General features: G+C 51.1%; 1 protein-coding gene across 3 annotated transcripts in view; it reads left to right on the forward strand.

Moving 5' to 3' along the window:
- Positions 1-19,007, forward strand: part of LOC140133898 (tubby protein homolog) — a 162,390-nt gene that overhangs the window by 106,256 nt on the left and 37,127 nt on the right. For 2 of the 3 annotated variants that reach the window (XM_072154584.1, XM_072154585.1), the window contains exon 4: positions 12,468-12,608. The exons of the other annotated variant lie outside the window; for it this stretch is intronic. In XM_072154584.1, the coding sequence (XP_072010685.1) occupies positions 12,468-12,608 (141 nt within the window). The remainder of the gene's footprint in view (positions 1-12,467; positions 12,609-19,007) is intronic. 3 annotated transcript variants of the gene reach the window in all.

Consider the following 19,007-nt stretch of genomic DNA (forward strand, 5'->3'; position numbering starts at 1 on the left):
GCATCCAGTGTTATGTATTGTCCCTGGAGAGATGTGTAATCAGACCTCACACTGCTGTGCTCTGTGCTCTCTGCAGCCAGTGTTATGTAATGTCCCTGGAGAGATGTGTAATCAGACCTCACACTGCTGTGCTCTGTGCTCTCTGCAGCCAGTGTTATGTATTGTCCCTGGAGAGATGTGTAATCATTCCTCACACTGCTGTGCTCTGTGCTCTCTGCAGTCAGTGTTATGTAATGTCCCTGGAGAGATGTGTAATCAGACCTCACACTGATGTGCTCTGTGCTCTCTGCAGCCAGTGTTATGTATTGTCCCTGGAGAGATGTGTAATCAGACCTCACACTGCTGTGCTCTGTGCTCTCTGCAGCCAGTGTTATGTATTGTCCCTGGAGAGATGTGTAATCAGACCTCACACTGCTGTGCTCTGTGCTCTCTGCAGCCAGTGTTATGTATTGTCCCTGGAGAGATGTGTAATCAGACCTCACACTGCTGTGCTCTGTGCTCTCGGCAGCCAGTGTTATGTATTGTCCCTGGAGAGATGTGTTATCAGACCTCACACTGCTGTGCCCTGTGCTCTCTGCAGCCAGTGTTATGTATTGTCCCTGGAGAGATGGGTAATCAGACCTCACACTGCTGTGCTCTGTGCTCTCTGCAGCCAGTGTTATGTATTGTCCCTGGAGAGATGTGTAATCAGACCTCACACTGCTGTGCTCTGTGCTCTCGGCAGCCAGTGTTATGTATTGTCCCTGGAGAGATGTGTAATCAGACCTCACACTGCTGTGCTCTGTGCCCTCTGCAGCCAGTGTTATATATTGTCCCTGGAGAGATGTGTAATCAGACCTCACACTGCTGTGTTCTGTGCTCTCTGCAGCCAGTGTTATGTATTGTCCCTGGAGAGATGTGTAATCAGACCTCACACTGCTGTGCACTCTGCAGCCAGTGTTATGTATTGTCCCTGGAGAGATGTGTAATCAGACCTCACACTGCTGTGCTCTATGCTCTCTGCAGCCAGTGTTATGTACTGTCACTGGAGAGATGTGTAATCAGACCTCACACTGCTGTGCTCTGTGCTCTCTGCAGCCAGTGTTATGTATTGTCCCTGGAGAGATGTGTAATCAGACCTCACACTGCTGTGCTCTGTGATCTCTGCAGCCAGTGTTATGTACTGTCCCTGGAGACATGTGTAATCAGACCTCACACTGCTGTGCTCTGTGCTCTGTGCTCTCTGCAGCCAGTGTTATGTACTGTCCCTGGAGAGATGTGTAATCATACCTCACACTGCTGTGCTCTGTGCTCTCTGCAGCCAGTGTTATGTATTGCCCCTGGAGAGATGTGTAATCAGACCTCACACTGCTGTGCTCTGTGCTCTCTGCAGCCAGTGTTATGTATTATCCCTGGAGAGATGTGTAATCAGACCTCACACTGTTGTGCTCTGTGCTCTCTGCAGCCAGTGCTATGTACTGTCCCTGGATAGATGTGTAATCAGACCTCACACTGCTGTGCTCTGTGCTCTCTGCAGCCAGTGTTAGTATTGTCCCTGGAGAGATGTGTAATCAGACCTCACACTGCTGTGCTCTGTGCTCCCTGCAGCCAGTGTTATGTATTGTCCCTGGAGAGATGTGTAATCAGACCTCACACTGCTGTGCTCTGTGCTTTCTGCAGCCAGTGTTATGTACTGTCTCTGGAGAGATGTGTAATCAGACCTCACACTGCTGTGCTCTGTGCTCTCTGCAGCCAGTGTTATGTATTATCCCTGGAGAGATGTGTAATCATACCTCACACTGCTGTGCTCTGTGCTCTCTGCAGCCAGTGTTATGTATTGTCCCTGGAGAGATGTGTAATCATACCTCACACTGCTGTGCACTGTGCTCTCTGCAGCCAGTGTTATGTATTGTCCCTGGAGAGATGTGTAATCAGACCTCACACTGCTGTGCTCTGTGCTCTCTGCAGCCAGTGTTATGTACTGTCCCTGGAGAGATGTGTAATCAGACCTCACACTGCTGTGCTCTGTGCTCTCTGCAGCCAGTGTTATGTATTGTACATGGAGAGATGTGTAATCAGACCTCACACTGCTGTGCACTGTGCTCTCTGCAGCCAGTGTTATGTACTGTCCCTGGAGAGATGTGTAATCAGACCTCACACTGCTGTGCACTGTGCTCTCTGCAGCCAGTGTTATGTATTGTCCCTGGAGAGATGTGTAATCAGACCTCACACTGCTGTGCTCTGTGCTCTCTGCAGCGAGTGTTATGTATTGTCCCTGGAGAGATGTGTAATCAGACCTCACACTGCTGTGCTCTGTGCTCTCTGGAGCCAGTGTTATGTATTGTCCCTGGAGAGATGTGTAATCAGACCTCACACTGCTGTGCTCTGTGCTCTCTGGAGCCAGTGTTATGTATTGTCCCTGGAGAGATGTGTAATCAGACCTCACACTGTTGTGCTCTGTGCTCTCTGCAGTCAGTGTTATGTAATGTCCCTGGAGAGATGTGTAATCAGACCTCACACTGTTGTGCTCTGTGCTCTCTGCAGTCAGTGTTATGTAATGTCCCTGGAGAGATGTGTAATCAGACCTCACACTGCTGTGCTCTGTCCTCTCTGCAGCCAGTGTTATGTATTGTCCCTGGAGAGATGTGTAATCAGACCTCACACTGCTGTGCTCTGTGCTCTCTGCAGCCAGTGTTATGTATTGTCCCTGGAGAGATGTGTAATCAGACCTCACACTGCTGTGCTCTGTGCTCTCTGCAGTCAGTGTTATGTAATGTCCCTGGAGAGATGTGTAATCAGACCTCACACTGCTGTGCTCTGTCCTCTCTGCAGCCAGTGTTATGTATTGTCCCTGGAGAGATGTGTAATCAGACCTCACACTGCTGTGCTCTGTGCTCTCTGCAGCCAGTGTTATGTATTGTCCCTGGAGAGATGTGTAATCAGACCTCACACTGCTGTGCTCTGTCCTCTCTGCAGCCAGTGTTATGTATTGTCCCTGGAGAGATGTGTAATCAGACCTCACACTGCTGTGCTCTGTCCTCTCTGCAGCCAGTGTTATGTATTGTCCCTGGAGAGATGTGTAACCAGACCTCACACTGCTGAGCTCTGTGCTCTCTGCAGCCAGTGTTATGTACTGTCACTGGAGAGATGTGTAATCAGACCTCACACTGCTGTGCTCTGTGCTCTCTGCAGCCAGTGTTATGTATTGTCCCTGGAGAGGTGTAATCAGACCTCACACTGCTGTGCACTCTGCAGCCAGTGTTATGTATTGTCCCTGGAGAGATGTGTAATCAGACCTCACACTGCTGTGCTCTATGCTCTCTGCAGCCAGTGTTATGTACTGTCCCTGGAGAGATGTGTAATCAGACCTCACACTGCTGTGCTCTGTGCTCTCTGCAGCCAGTGTTATGTATTGTACCTGGAGAGATGTGTAATCAGACCTCACACTGCTGTGCTCTGTGCTCTCTGCAGCCAGTGTTATGTATTGTCCCTGGAGAGATGTGTAATCAGACCTCACACTGCTGTGCTCTGTGCTCTCTGCAACCAGTGTTATCTATTGTTCCTGGAGAGATGTGTAATCAGACCTCACACTGCTGTGCCCTGTGCTCTCTGCAGCCAGTGTTATGTGCTGTCCCTGGAGAGATGTGTAATCAGACCTCACACTGCTGTGCTCTGTGCTCTGTGCAGCCAGTGTTATGTATTGTCCCTGGTGAGATGTGTAATCAGACCTCACACTGCTGTGCTCTGTGCTCTCTGCAGTCAGTGTTATGTATTGTCCCTGGAGAGATGTATAATCAGACCTCACACTGCTGTGCTCTGTGCTCTCTGCAGCCAGTGTTATGTATTGTCCCTGGTGAGATGTGTAATCAGACCTCACACTGCTGTGCTCTGTGCTCTCTGCAGCCAGTGTTATGTATTGTCCCTGGATACATGTATAATCAGACCTCACACTGCTGTTCTCTGTGCTCTCTGCAGCCAGTGTTATGTACTGTCCCTGGAGAGATGTATAATCAGACCTCACACTGCTGTGCTCTGTGCTCTCTGCAGCCAGTGTTATGTACTGTCCCTGGAGAGATGTGTAATCAGGCGTCACACTGCTGTGCTCTGTGCTCTCTGCAGCCAGTGCTATGTATTGTCCCTGGAGAGATGTGTAATCAGATCTCACACTGCTGTGCTCTGTGCTCTCTGCAGCCAGTGTTATGTATTGTCCCTGGAGAGATGTGTAATCAGACCTCACACTGCTGTGCTCTGTGCTCTCTGCAGCCAGTGTTATGTATTGTCCCTGGAGAGATGTGTAATCAAACCTCACACTGCTGTGCTCTGTGATCTCTGCAGCCAGTGTTATGTACTGTCCCTGGAGAGATGTGTAATCAGACCTCACACTGCTCTGCTCTGTGCTCTCTGCAGCCAGTGTCATGTATCGTCCCTGGAGAGATGTGTAATCAGACCTCACACTGCTGTGCCCTGTGCTCTCTGCAGCCAGTGTTATGTATTGTCCCTGGAGAGATGTGTAATCAGACCTCACACTGCTGTGCTCTGTGCTCTCTGCAGCCAGTGTTATGTATTGTCCCTGGAGAGATGTGTAATCAGACCTCACACTGCTGTGCTCTGTGCTCTCTGCAGCCAGTGTTATGTATTGTCCCTGGAGAGATGTGTAATCAGACCTCACACTGCTGTGCTCTGTGCTCTCTGCAGCCAGTGTTATGTATTGTCCCTGGAGAGATGTGTAATCAGACCTCACACTGCTGTGCTCTGTGCTCTCTGCAGCCAGTGTTATGTATTATTCCTGGAGAGATGTGTAATCAGACCTCACACTGCTGTGCTCTGTGCTCTCTGCAGCCAGTGTTATGTATGGTCCCTGGAGAGATGTGTAATCAGACCTCACACTGCTGTGCTCTGTGCTCTCTGCAGCCAGTGTTATGTACTGTCCCTGGAGAGATGTATAATCAGACCTCACACTGCTGTGCTCTGTGCTCTCTGCAGCCAGTATTATGTATTGTCCCTGGAGAGATGTGTAATCAGACCTCACACTGCTGTGCTCTGTGCTCTCTGCAGCCAGTGTTATGTATTGTCCCTGGAGAGATGTGTAATCAGACCTCACACTGCTGTGCTCTGTGCTCTCTGCAGCCAGTGTTATGTGCTGTCCCTGGAGAGATGTGTAATCAGACCTCACACTGCTGTGCTCTGTGCTCTCTGCAGCCAGTGTTATGTATTGTCCCTGGAGAGATGTGTAATCAGACCTCACACTCCTGTGCTCTGTGCTCTCTGCAGCCTGTGTTATGTGTTGTCCCTGGAGAGATGTGTAATCAGACCTCACACTGCTGTGCTCTGTACTCTCTTCAGCCAGTGTTATGTATTGTCCCTGGAGAGATGTGTAATCAGACCTCACACTGCTGTGCTCTGTGCTCTCTGCAGCCAGTGTTATGTTTTGTCCCTGGAGAGATGTGTAATCAGACCTCACACTGCTGTGCTCTGTGCTCTCTGCAGCCAGTGTTATGTATTGTCCTGGAGAGATGTGTAGTCAGACCTTACACTGCTGTGCTCTGTGCTCTCTGCAGCCAGTGTTATGTATTGTCCCTGGAGAGATGTGTAATCAGACCTCACACTGCTGTGCTCTGTGCTCTCTGCAGCCAGTGTTATGTATTGTCCCTGGAGAGATGTGTAATCAGACCTCACACTGCTGTGCTCTGTGCTCTCTGCAGCCAGTGCTATGTATTGTCCCTGGAGAGATGTGTAATCAGACCTCACACTGCTGTGCTCTGTGTTCTCTGCAGCCAGTGTTATGTATTCTCCCTGGAGAGATGTGTAATCAGACCTCACACTGCTGTGCTCTGTGCTCTCTGCAGCCATTGTTATGTATTGTCCCTGGAGAGATGTGTGATCACACCTCACACTGCTGTGCTCTGTGCTCTCTGCAGCCAGTGTTATGTATTGTCCCTGGAGAGATGTGTAATCAGACCTCACACTTCTGTGCTCTGTGCTCTCTGCAGCCAGTGTTATGTATTGTCCCTGGAGAGATGTGTAATCAGACCTCACACTGCTGTGCTCTGTGCTCTCTGCAGCCAGTGTTATGTATTATCCCTGGAGAGATGTGTAATCAGATCTCACACTGCTGTGCTCTGTGCTCTCTGCAGCCAGTGTTATGTATTGTCCCTGGAGAGATGTGTAATCAGACCTCACACTGCTGTGCTCTGTGCAGCCAGTGTTATGTATTGTCCCTTGAGAGATGTGTAATCAGACCTCACACTGCTGTGCTCTGTGCTCTCTGCAGCCAGTGTTATGTATTGTCCCTGGAGAGATGTGTGATCACACCTCACACTGCTGTGCTCTGTGCTCTCTGCAGCCAGTGTTATGTACTGTCCCTGGAGAGATGTGTAATCAGACCTCACGCTGCTGTACTCTGTGCTCTCTGCAGCCAGTGTTATGTATTGTCCCTGGAGAGATGTGTGATCACACCTCACACTGCTGTGCTCTGTGCTCTCTGCAGCCAGTGTTATGTATTGTCCCTGGAGAGATGTGTAATCAGACCTCACACTGCTGTGCTCTGTGCTCTCTGCAGCCAGTGTTATGTATTGTCCCTGGAGAGATGTGTGATCACACCTCACACTGCTGTGCTCTGTGCTCTCTGCAGCCAGTGTTATGTATTGTCCCTGGAGAGATGTGTAATCAGACCTCACACTGCTGTGCTCTGTGCTCTCTGCAGCCAGTGTTATGTATTGTCCCTGGAGAGATGTGTAATCAGACCTCACACTGCTGTGCTCTGTGCTCTCTGCAGCCAGTGTTATGTATTGTCCCTGGAGAGATGTGTAATCAGACCTCACACTGCTGTGCTCTGTGCTCTCTGCAGCCAGTGCTATGTATTGTCCCTGGAGAGATGTGTAATCAGACCTCACACTGCTGTGCTCTGTGTTCTCTGCAGCCAGTGTTATGTATTCTCCCTGGAGAGATGTGTAATCAGACCTCACACTGCTGTGCTCTGTGCTCTCTGCAGCCAGTGTTATGTATTGTCCCTGGAGAGTTGTGTAATCAGACCTCACACTGCTGTGCTCTGTGCTCTCTGCAGCCAGTGTTATGTATTCTCCCTGGAGAGATGTGTAATCAGACCTCACACTGCTGTGCTCTGTGCTCTCTGCAGCCAGTGTTATGTATTGTCCCTGGAGAGATGTGTAATCAGACCTCACACTGCTGTGCTCTGTGCTCTCTGCAGCCAGTGTTATGTATTGTCCCTGGAGAGATGTGTAATCAGACCTCACACTGCTGTTCTCTGTGCTCTCTGCAGCCAGTGTTATGTACTGTCCCTGGAGAGATGTGTAATCAGACCTCACACTGCTGTGCTCTGTGCTCTCTGCAGCCAGTGTTATGTATTATCCCTGGAGAGATGTGTAATCATTCCTCACACTGCTGTGCTCTGTGCTCTCTGTAGCCAGTGTTATGTATTGTCCCTGGAGAGATGTGTAATCAGACCTCACACTGCTGTGCTCTGTGCTCTCTGCAGCCAGTGTTATGTATTGTCCCTGGAGAGATGTGTAATTAGACCTCACACTGCTGTGCTCTGTGCTCTCTGCAGCCATTGTTATGTATTGTCCCTGGAGAGATGTGTGATCACACCTCACACTGCTGTGCTCTGTGCTCTCTGCAGCCAGTGTTATGTATTGTCCCTGGAGAGATGTGTAATCAGACCTCACACTGCTGTGCTCTGTGCTCTCTGCAGCCAGTGTTATGTATTGTCCCTGGAGAGATGTGTGATCACACCTCACACTGCTGTGCTCTGTGCTCTCTGCAGCCAGTGTTATGTATTGTTCCTGGAGAGATGTGTAATCAGACCTCACACTGCTGTGCTCTGTGCTCTCTGCAGCCAGTGTTATGTATTGTCCCTGGAGAGATGTGTGATCACACCTCACACTGCTGTGCTCTGTGCTCTCTGCAGCCAGTGTTATGTATTGTCCCTGGAGAGATGTGTAATCAGACCTCACACTGCTGCAATAGTCTTCAGGAATAGGACACCAGCCCGGTAGTAGGAGCAGCCCGGTAGTAGATGTAGGCTGGTAGTAGGAGCAGCCTGGTAGTAGGAGCAGCCTGGTAGTGGGAGCAGCCTGGTAGTAGGAGGAGCCTGGTAGTAGGAGGAGCCCGGTAGTAGGAGCAGCCTGGTAGTAGGAGGAGCCTGGTAGTAGGAGGAGCCTGGTAGTAGGAGGAGCCTGGTAGTAGGAGCAGCCCGGTAGTAGGAGCAGCCCGGTAGTAGAAGCAGCCCGGTAGTAGGAGCAGCCCGGTAGTAGGAGCAGCCCGGTAGTAGGTGCAGCCCGGTAGTAGGAGCAGCCCGGTAGTAGGAGCAGCCCGGTAGTAGGAGCAGCCCGGTAGTAGGTGCAGCCCGGTAGTAGGAGCAGCCCGGTAGTAGGAGCAGCCCGGTAGTAGGAGCAGCCCGGTAGTAGGAGCAGCCCGGTAGTAGGAGCAGCCCGGTAGTAGGTGCAGCCCAGTAGTTGCAGCAGCCCGGTAGTAGCTGCAGCCCGGTAGTAGGAGCAGCCCGGTAGTAGATGCAGCCCGGTAGTAGGTGCAGCCCGGCAGTAGGTGCAGCCCGGCAGTAGGAGCAGCCCGGCAGTAGATGCAGCCCGGCAGTAGATGCAGCCCGGCAGTAGGTGCAGCCCGGCAGTAGGTGCAGCCCGGTAGTAGCTGCAGCCCGGTAGTAGGTGCAGCCCGGTAGTAGGTGCAGCCCGGTAGTAGGTGCAGCCCGGCAGTAGGTGCAGCCCGGCAGTAGGAGCAGCCCGGCAGTAGATGCAGCCCGGCAGTAGATGCAGCCCGGCAGTAGGTGCAGCCCGGCAGTAGGTGCAGCCCGGTAGTAGGTGCAGCCCGGTAGTAGGTGCAGCCCGGTAGTAGGAGCAGCCCGGTAGTAGCTGCAGCCCGGTAGTGGGAGCAGCCCGGTAGTGGGAGCAGCCCGGTAGTAGGAGCAGCCCGGTAGTAGGTGCAGCCCGGTAGTAGATGCAGCCCGGTAGTAGATGCAGCCCATTAGTAGATGCAGCCCGGTAGTAGGAGCAGCCCGGTAGTAGGTGCAGCCCGGTAGTAGATGCAGCCCGGTAGTAGATGCAGCCCATTAGTAGATGCAGCCAGGTAGTAGGTGCAGCCCGGTAGTAGGTGCAGCCCGGTATTAGGTGCAGCCCGGTAGTGATCTGTGCTCCCCGGGGTGAGGACCCCCACACTGACCGCTGTCATGTGACCTGTGCCCCCCAAGGTCAGGACCCCCACACTGACCGCTGTCATGTGACCTGTGCTCCCCAGGGTGAGGACCCCCATACTGACCGCTGTCATGTGACCTGTGCTCCCCAGGGTGAGGACCCCCACACTGACTGCTGTCATGTGACCTGTGCTCCCCGGGGTGAGGACCCCCACACTGACTGCTGTCATGTGACCTGTGCTCCCCAGGGTGAGGACCCCCACACTGACTGCATTCATGTGACCTGTGCTCCCCGGGGTGAGGACCCCCACACTGAGCGCTGTCATGCTGGTGGGTGACCTGGTAGTAATGTCCCCTCTCTCTGTCCCCCGCTGTGCACACGGAGCAGTGCATGAGGCCGAGCAGGAGGACACACAGGGAGCGGTAGTAGGAGCAGCCCGGTAGTAGATGCAGCCCGGCAGTAGGTGCAGCCCGGTAGTAGGTGCAGCCCGGTAGTAGGTGCAGCCCGGTAGTAGGTGCAGCCCGGTAGTAGATGCAGCCCGGTAGTAGGTGCAGCCCGGTAGTAGGTGCAGCCCGGTGGTAGGAGCAGCCCGGTGGTAGTGCAGCCCGGTAGTAGGAGCAGCCCGGTTGTAGGAGCAGCCCGGTCGTAGATGCAGCCCGGCAGTAGGTGCAGCCCGGTGGTAGCTGCAGCCCGGTAGTAGGAGCAGCCCGGTAGTAGATGCAGCCCAGCAGTAGGAGCAGCCCGTTAGTAGATGCAGCCCGTTAGTAGGTGCAGCCCGGTAGTAGGTGCAGCCCTGTAGTAGGAGCAGCCCGGTAGTAGGTGCAGCCCGGTAGTAGGTGCAGCCCGGTAGTAGCTGCAGCCCAGTAGTAGCTGCAGCCCGGTAGTAGGAGCAGCCCGGTAGTAGGAGCAGCCCGGTAGTAGATGCAGCCCGGTAGTAGGAGCAGCCCGGTAGTAGGTGCAGCCCGGTAGTAGGAGCAGCCCGGTAGAAGCCCAGTGGTAGGTGCAGCCCGGTAGTAGATGTAGGCTGGTAGTAGGTGCAGCCCGGTAGTAGGAGCAGCCCGGTAGTAGGAGCAGCCCGGTAGTAGGTGCAGCCCGGTAGTAGGTGCAGCCCGGTAGTAGATGCAGCCCGGTAGTAGGTGCAGCCCGGTAGTAGATGCAGCCCTGTAGTAGATGCAGCCCGGTAGAAGCCCGGTAGTAGGTGCAGCCCGGTAGTAGGAGCAGCCCGGTAGTAGGAGCAGCCCGGTAGTAGGAGCAGCCCGGTAGTAGATGCAGCCCGGTAGAAGCCCGGTAGTAGGTGCAGCCCGGTAGTAGATGTAGGCTGGTAGTAGGTGCAGCCCGGTAGTAGGAGCAGCCCGGTAGTAGGAGCAGCCCGGTAGTAGGTGCAGCCCGGTAGTAGGTGCAGCCCGGTAGTAGATGCAGCCCGGTAGTAGGTGCAGCCCGGTAGTAGATGCAGCCCGGTAGAAGCCCGGTAGTAGGTGCAGCCCGGTAGTAGATGTAGGCTGGTAGTAGGTGCAGCCCGGTAGTAGGAGCAGCCCGGTAATAGGAGCAGCCCGGTAGTAGGTGCAGCCCGGTAGTAGATGCAGCCCGGTAGTAGGAGCAGCCTGGTAGTAGATGCAGCCCGGTAGTAGGAGCAGCCCGGTAGTAGATGCAGCCCAGGAGAAGATGCAGCCCGGGAGAAGCCCAGTAGTAGGTGCAGCCCGGTAGTAGGTGCAGCCCGGTAGTAGGAGCAGCCCGGTAGTAGATGCAGCCTGGTAGTAGGAGCAGCCCGGTAGTAGATGCAGCCCGGAAGAAGATGCAGCCCGGGAGAAGCCCAGTAGTAGGTGCAGCCCGGTAGTAGGAGCAGCCCGGTAGTAGGAGCAGCCCGGTAGTAGATGCAGCCCGGGAGAAGCCCGGTAGTAGGTGCAGCCCGGTAGTAGATGTAGGCTGGTAGTAGGTGCAGCCCGGTAGAAGAAGCAGCCCGGTAGTAGGAGCAGCCTGGTAGTAGGAGCAGCCCTGTAGTAGGAGCAGCCCGGTAGTAGGTGCAGCCCGGTAGTAGGTGCAGCCCCGTAGTAGGAGCAGCCCGGTAGTAGGAGCAGCCCGGTAGTAGGTGCAGCCCGGGAGAAGATGCAGCCCGGGAGAAGCCCGGTAGTAGATGCAGGCTGGTAGTAGATGCAGCCCGGTAGTAGGTGCAGCCCGGTAGTAGGAGCAGCCCGGTAGTAGGAGCAGGCCGATAGTAGGAGCAGCCCGGTAGTAGGTGCAGCCCGGTAGTAGGAGCAGCCCGGTAGTTGGAGCAGCCCGGTAGTTGGAGCAGCCCGGCAATAGGAGCAGCCCGGCAGTAGGAGCAGCCCGGCAGTAGGAGCAGCCCGGCAGTAGGAGCAGCCCGGCAGTTGGTGCAGCCCGGTAGTAGGTGCAGCCCGGTAGTAGGTGCAGCCCGGTAGTAGGAGCAGCCCGGTAGTAGGAGCAGCCCGGTAGTAGGTGCAGCCCGGTAGTAGGTGCAGCCCGGTAGTAGGAGCAGCCCGGTAGTAGGTGCAGCCCGGTAGTAGGAGCAGCCCGGTAGTAGGAGCAGCCCGGTAGTAGGTGCAGCCCGGGAGAAGATGCAGCCCGGGAGAAGCCCGGTAGTAGATGCAGGCTGGTAGTAGATGCAGCCCGGTAGTAGGTGCAGCCCGGTAGTAGGAGCAGCCCGGTAGTAGGAGCAGGCCGATAGTAGGAGCAGCCCGGTAGTAGGTGCAGCCCGGTAGTAGGAGCAGCCCGGTAGTTGGAGCAGCCCGGTAGTTGGAGCAGCCCGGCAATAGGAGCAGCCCGGCAGTAGGAGCAGCCCGGCAGTAGGAGCAGCCCGGCAGTAGGAGCAGCCCGGCAGTTGGTGCAGCCCGGTAGTAGGTGCAGCCCGGTAGTAGGTGCAGCCCGGTAGTAGGAGCAGCCCGGTAGTAGGAGCAGCCCGGTAGTAGGTGCAGCCCGGTAGTAGGAGCAGCCCGGTAGTAGGTGCAGCCCGGTAGTAGGAGCAGCCCGGTAGTAGGTGCAGCCCGGTATTAGGTGCAGCCCGGTAGTGACCTGTGCTCCCCGAGGTGAGGACCCCCACACTGACCGCTGTCATGTGACCTGTGCCCCCCAAGGTCAGGACCCCCACACTGACTGCTGTCATGTGACCTGTGCTCCCCGGGGTGAGGACCCCCATACTGACTGCTGTCATGTGACCTGTGCTCCCCGGGGTGAGGACCCCCACACTGACTGCTGTCATGTGACCTGTGCTCCCCGGGGTGAGGACTCCCACACTGAGCGCTGTCATGCTGGTGGGTGACCTGGTAGTAATGTCCCCTCTCTCTGTCCCCCGCTGTGCACACGGAGCAGTGCATGAGGCCGAGCAGGAGGACACACAGGGAGCGGCCGAGCCCCAACCTCCAAAATCTACTAAAAAGACCAAGGCGACCGCCGCCACCACCAGCTGCCCGAGCGGTAGCAACAGGAAGGAGAGGAAAGGAAAGCAGAAAGGTCAGATGCACGGTGCCCCCTGCATGACCCCAGCACAGCATGACCCCCAGACCTGAACAGCATGACCCCCAGACCTGCACAGCATGACCCCCAGACCTGCACGACTCGTCATCATCACCTCTACACATAACACTACAGCCACCATTAGGGGGAGCTCACTACATACACATTATACACCACCACTAGGGGGAGATCACTACATACACATTATACACCACCACTAGGGGGAGATCACTACATACACATTATACACCACAACTAGGGGGAGATCACTACATACACATTATACACCACCACTAGGGGGAGATCACTACATACAGATTATACACCACCACTAGGGGGAGATCACTACATACACATTATACACTACTACTAGAGGGAGCTCACTACATACACATTATACACCACCACTAGGGGGAGATCACTACATACACATTATACATCACCACTAGGGGGAGCTCACTACATACACATTATACACCACCACTAGGGGGAGATCACTACATACACATTATACACCACCACTAGGAGGAGATCACTACATACACATTATACACCACCACTAGGGGGAGATCACTACATACACATTATACACCACCACTAGGAGGAGATCACTACATACACATTATACACCACCACTAGGGGGAGATCACTACATACAGATTATACACCACCACTAGGGGGAGATCACTACATACACATTATACACCACCACTAGGGGGAGATCACTACATACACATTATACACCACCACTAGGGGGAGCTCACTACATACAGATTATACACCACCACTAGGGGGAGATCACTATATACACATTATACACCACCACTAGGAGGAGATCACTACATACACATTATACACCACCACTAGGAGGAGATCACTACATACACATTATACACCACCACTAGGGGGAGATCACTACATACACATTATACACCGCCACTAGGGGGAGATCACTACATACAGATTATACACCACCACTAGGGGGAGCTCAATACATACAGATTATACACCACCACTAGGGGGAGCTCAATACATACAGATTATACACCACCACTAGGGGGAGATCACTATATATACATTATACACCACCACTAGGGGGAGATCACTACATACACATTATACACCACCACTAGGGGGAGATCACTACATACACATTATACACCACCACTAGGAGGAGATCACTACATACACATTATACACCACCACTAGGGGGAGATCACTACATACACATTATACACCACCACTAGGAGGAGATCACTACATACACATTATACACCACCACTAGGAGGAGATCACTACATACACATTATACACCACCACTAGGAGGAGATCACTACATACACATTATACACCACCACTAGGGGGAGATCACTACATGCAGATTATACACCACCACTAGGAGGAGATCACTACATACAGATTATACACCACCACTAGGGGGAGATCACTACATACACATTATACACCACCACTAGGAGGAGATCACTACATACACATTATACACCACCACTAGGGGGAGATCACTACATACACATTATACACCACCACTAGGAGGAGATCACTACATACAGATTATACACCACCACTAGGAGGAGATCACTACATACACATTATACACCACCACTAGGAGGAGATCACTACATACACATTATACACCACCACTAGGGGGAGCTCACTACATACAGATTATACACCACCACTAGGGGGAGATCACTACATACACATTATACACCACCACTAGGGGGAGCTCACTACATACAGATTATACACCACCACTAGGGGGAGATCACTATATACACATTATACACCACCACTAGGAGGAGATCACTACATACACATTATACACCACCACTAGGAGGAGATCACTACATACACATTATACACCACCACTAGGGGGAGATCACTACATACACATTATACACCGCCACTAGGGGGAGATCACTACATACAGATTATACACCACCACTAGGGGGAGCTCAATACATACAGATTATACACCACCACTAGGGGGAGCTCAATACATACAGATTATACACCACCACTAGGGGGAGATCACTACATACAGATTATACACCACCACTAGGAGGAGATCACTACATACACATTATACACCACCACTAGGAGGAGATCACTACATACAGATTATACACCACCACTAGGAGGAGATCACTACATACACATTATACACCACCACTAGGAGGAGATCACTACATACACATTATACACCACCACTAGGAGGAGATCACTACATACACATTATACACCACCACTAGGAGGAGATCACTACATACACATTATACACCACCACTAGGAGGAGATCACTACATACACATTATACACCACCACTAGGGGGAGATCACTACATGCAGATTATACACCACCACTAGGAGGAGATCACTACATACAGATTATACACCACCACTAGGGGGAGATCACTACATACACATTATACACCACCACTAGGAGGAGATCACTACATACACATTATACACCACCACTAGGGGGAGATCACTACATACACATTATACACCACCACTAGGAGGAGATCACTACATACAGATTATACACCACCACTAGGAGGAGATCACTACATACACATTATACACCACCACTAGGAGGAGATCACTACATACACATTATACAGCACCACTAGGAGGAGATCACTACATACACATTATACACCACCACTAGGAGGAGATCACTACATACAGATTATACACCACCACTAGGAGGAGATCACTACATACAGATTATACACCACCACTAGGGGGAGATCACTACATACACATTATACACCACCACTAGGGGGAGATCACTACATACAGATTATACACCACCACTAGGAGGAGATCACTACATACACATTATACACCACCACTAGGAGGAGATCACTACATACACATTATACACCACCACTAGGAGGAGATCACTACATACAGATTATACACCACCACTAGGAGGAGATCACTACATACAGATTATACACCACCACTAGGGGGAGATCACTACATACACATTATACACCACCACTAGGAGGAGATCACTACATACACATTATACACCACCACTAGGAGGAGATCACTACATACAGATTATACACCACCACTAGGAGGAGATCACTACATACACATTATACACCACCACTAGGAGGAGATCACTACATACACACTATACACCACCACTAGGAGGAGATCACTACATACACATTATACACCACCACTAGGAGGAGATCACTACATACACATTATACACCACCACTAGGAGGAGATCACTACATACACATTATACACCACCACTAGGAGGAGATCACTACATACACATTATACACCACCACTAGGGGGAGATCACTACATGCAGATTATACACCACCACTAGGAGGAGATCACTACATACAGATTATACACCACCACTAGGGGGAGATCACTACATACACATTATACACCACCACTAGGAGGAGATCACTACATACACATTATACACCACCACTAGGGGGAGATCACTACATACACATTATACACCACCACTAGGAGGAGATCACTACATACAGATTATACACCACCACTAGGAGGAGATCACTACATACACATTATACACCACCACTAGGAGGAGATCACTACATACACATTATACACCACCACTAGGAGGAGATCACTACATACACATTATACACCACCACTAGGAGGAGATCACTACATACACATTATACACCACCACTAGGAGGAGATCACTACATACACATTATACACCACCACTAGGGGGAGATCACTACATACACATTATACACCACCACTAGGGGGAGATCACTACATACACATTATACACCACCACTAGGGGGAGATCACTACATACACATTATACACCACCACTAGGGGGAGATCACTACATACAGATTATACACCACCACTAGGGGGAGATCACTACATACAGATTATACACCACCACTAGGGGGAGCTAACTACATACACATTATACACCACCACTAGGGGGAGATCACTACATACACATTATACACCACCACTAGGAGGAGCTAACTACATACACATTATACACCACCACTAGGGGGAGCTCACTACATACACATTATACACCACCACTAGGGGGAGATCACTACATACACATTATACACCACCACTAGGGGGAGATCACTACATACACATTATACACCACCACTAGGAGGAGATCACTACATACACATTATACACCACCACTAGGGGGAGATCACTACATACAGATTATACACCACCACTAGGGAGAGATCACTACATACACATTATACACCACCACTAGGGGGAGATCACTACATACACATTATACACCACCACTAGGGGGAGATCACTACATACACATTATACACCACCACTAGGGGGAGATCACTACATACACATTATACACCACCACTAGGGGGAGATCACTACATACACATTATACACCACCACTAGGAGGAGATCACTACATACAGATTATACACCACCACTAGGGGGAGATCACTACATACACATTATACACCACCACTAGGGGGAGATCACTACATACACATTATACACCACCACTAGGAGGAGATCACTACATACAGATTATACACCACCACTAGGGGGAGATCACTACATACAGATTATACACCACCACTAGGGGGAGATCACTATATACAGATTATACACCACCACTAGGGGGAGATCACTACATACAGATTACACACCACCACTAGGGGGAGATCACTACATACAGATTATACACCACCACTAGGAGGAGATCACTACATACACATTATACACCACCACTAGGGGGAGATCACTACATACAGATTATACACCACCACTAGGAGGAGATCACTACATACACATTATACACCACCACTAGGAGGAGATCACTACATACACATTATACACCACCACTAGGGGGAGATCACTACATACACATTATACACCACCACTAGGAGGAGATCACTACATACACATTATACACCACCACTAGGAGGAGATCACTACATACACATTATACACCACCACTAGGAGGAGATCACTACATACACATTATACACCACCACTAGGGGGAGATCACTACATGCAGATTATACACCACCACTAGGAGGAGATCACTACATACAGATTATACACCACCACTAGGGGGAGATCACTACATACACATTATACACCACCACTAGGAGGAGATCACTACATACACATTATACACCACCACTAGGGGGAGATCACTACATACACATTATACACCACCACTAGGAGGAGATCACTACATACAGATTATACACCACCACTAGGAGGAGATCACTACATACACATTATACACCACCACTAGGAGGAGATCACTACATACACATTATACACCACCACTAGGGGGAGCTCACTACATACAGATTATACACCACCACTAGGGGGAGATCACTACATACACATTATACACCACCACTAGGGGGAGCTCACTACATACAGATTATACACCACCACTAGGGGGAGATCACTATATACACATTATACACCACCACTAGGAGGAGATCACTACATACACATTATACACCACCACTAGGAGGAGATCACTACATACACATTATACACCACCACTAGGGGGAGATCACTACATACACATTATACACCGCCACTAGGGGGAGATCACTACATACAGATTATACACCACCACTAGGGGGAGCTCAATACATACAGATTATACACCACCACTAGGGGGAGCTCAATACATACAGATTATACACCACCACTAGGGGGAGATCACTACATACAGATTATACACCACCACTAGGAGGAGATCACTACATACACATTATACACCACCACTAGGAGGAGATCACTACATACAGATTATACACCACCACTAGGAGGAGATCACTACATACACATTATACACCACCACTAGGAGGAGATCACTACATACACATTATACACCACCACTAGGAGGAGATCACTACATACACATTATACACCACCACTAGGAGGAGATCACTACATACACATTATACACCACCACTAGGAGGAGATCACTACATACACATTATACACCACCACTAGGGGGAGATCACTACATGCAGATTATACACCACCACTAGGAGGAGATCACTACATACAGATTATACACCACCACTAGGGGGAGATCACTACATACACATTATACACCACCACTAGGAGGAGATCACTACATACACATTATACACCACCACTAGGGGGAGATCACTACATACACATTATACACCACCACTAGGAGGAGATCACTACATACAGATTATACACCACCACTAGGAGGAGATCACTACATACACATTATACACCACCACTAGGAGGAGATCACTACATACACATTATACAGCACCACTAGGAGGAGATCACTACATACACATTATACACCACCACTAGGAGGAGATCACTACATACA

This window comes from Engystomops pustulosus, chromosome 5, assembly GCF_040894005.1.
Source record: "Engystomops pustulosus chromosome 5, aEngPut4.maternal, whole genome shotgun sequence".
In the NCBI taxonomy this organism is placed as follows: Eukaryota; Metazoa; Chordata; class Amphibia; order Anura; family Leptodactylidae; genus Engystomops; species Engystomops pustulosus.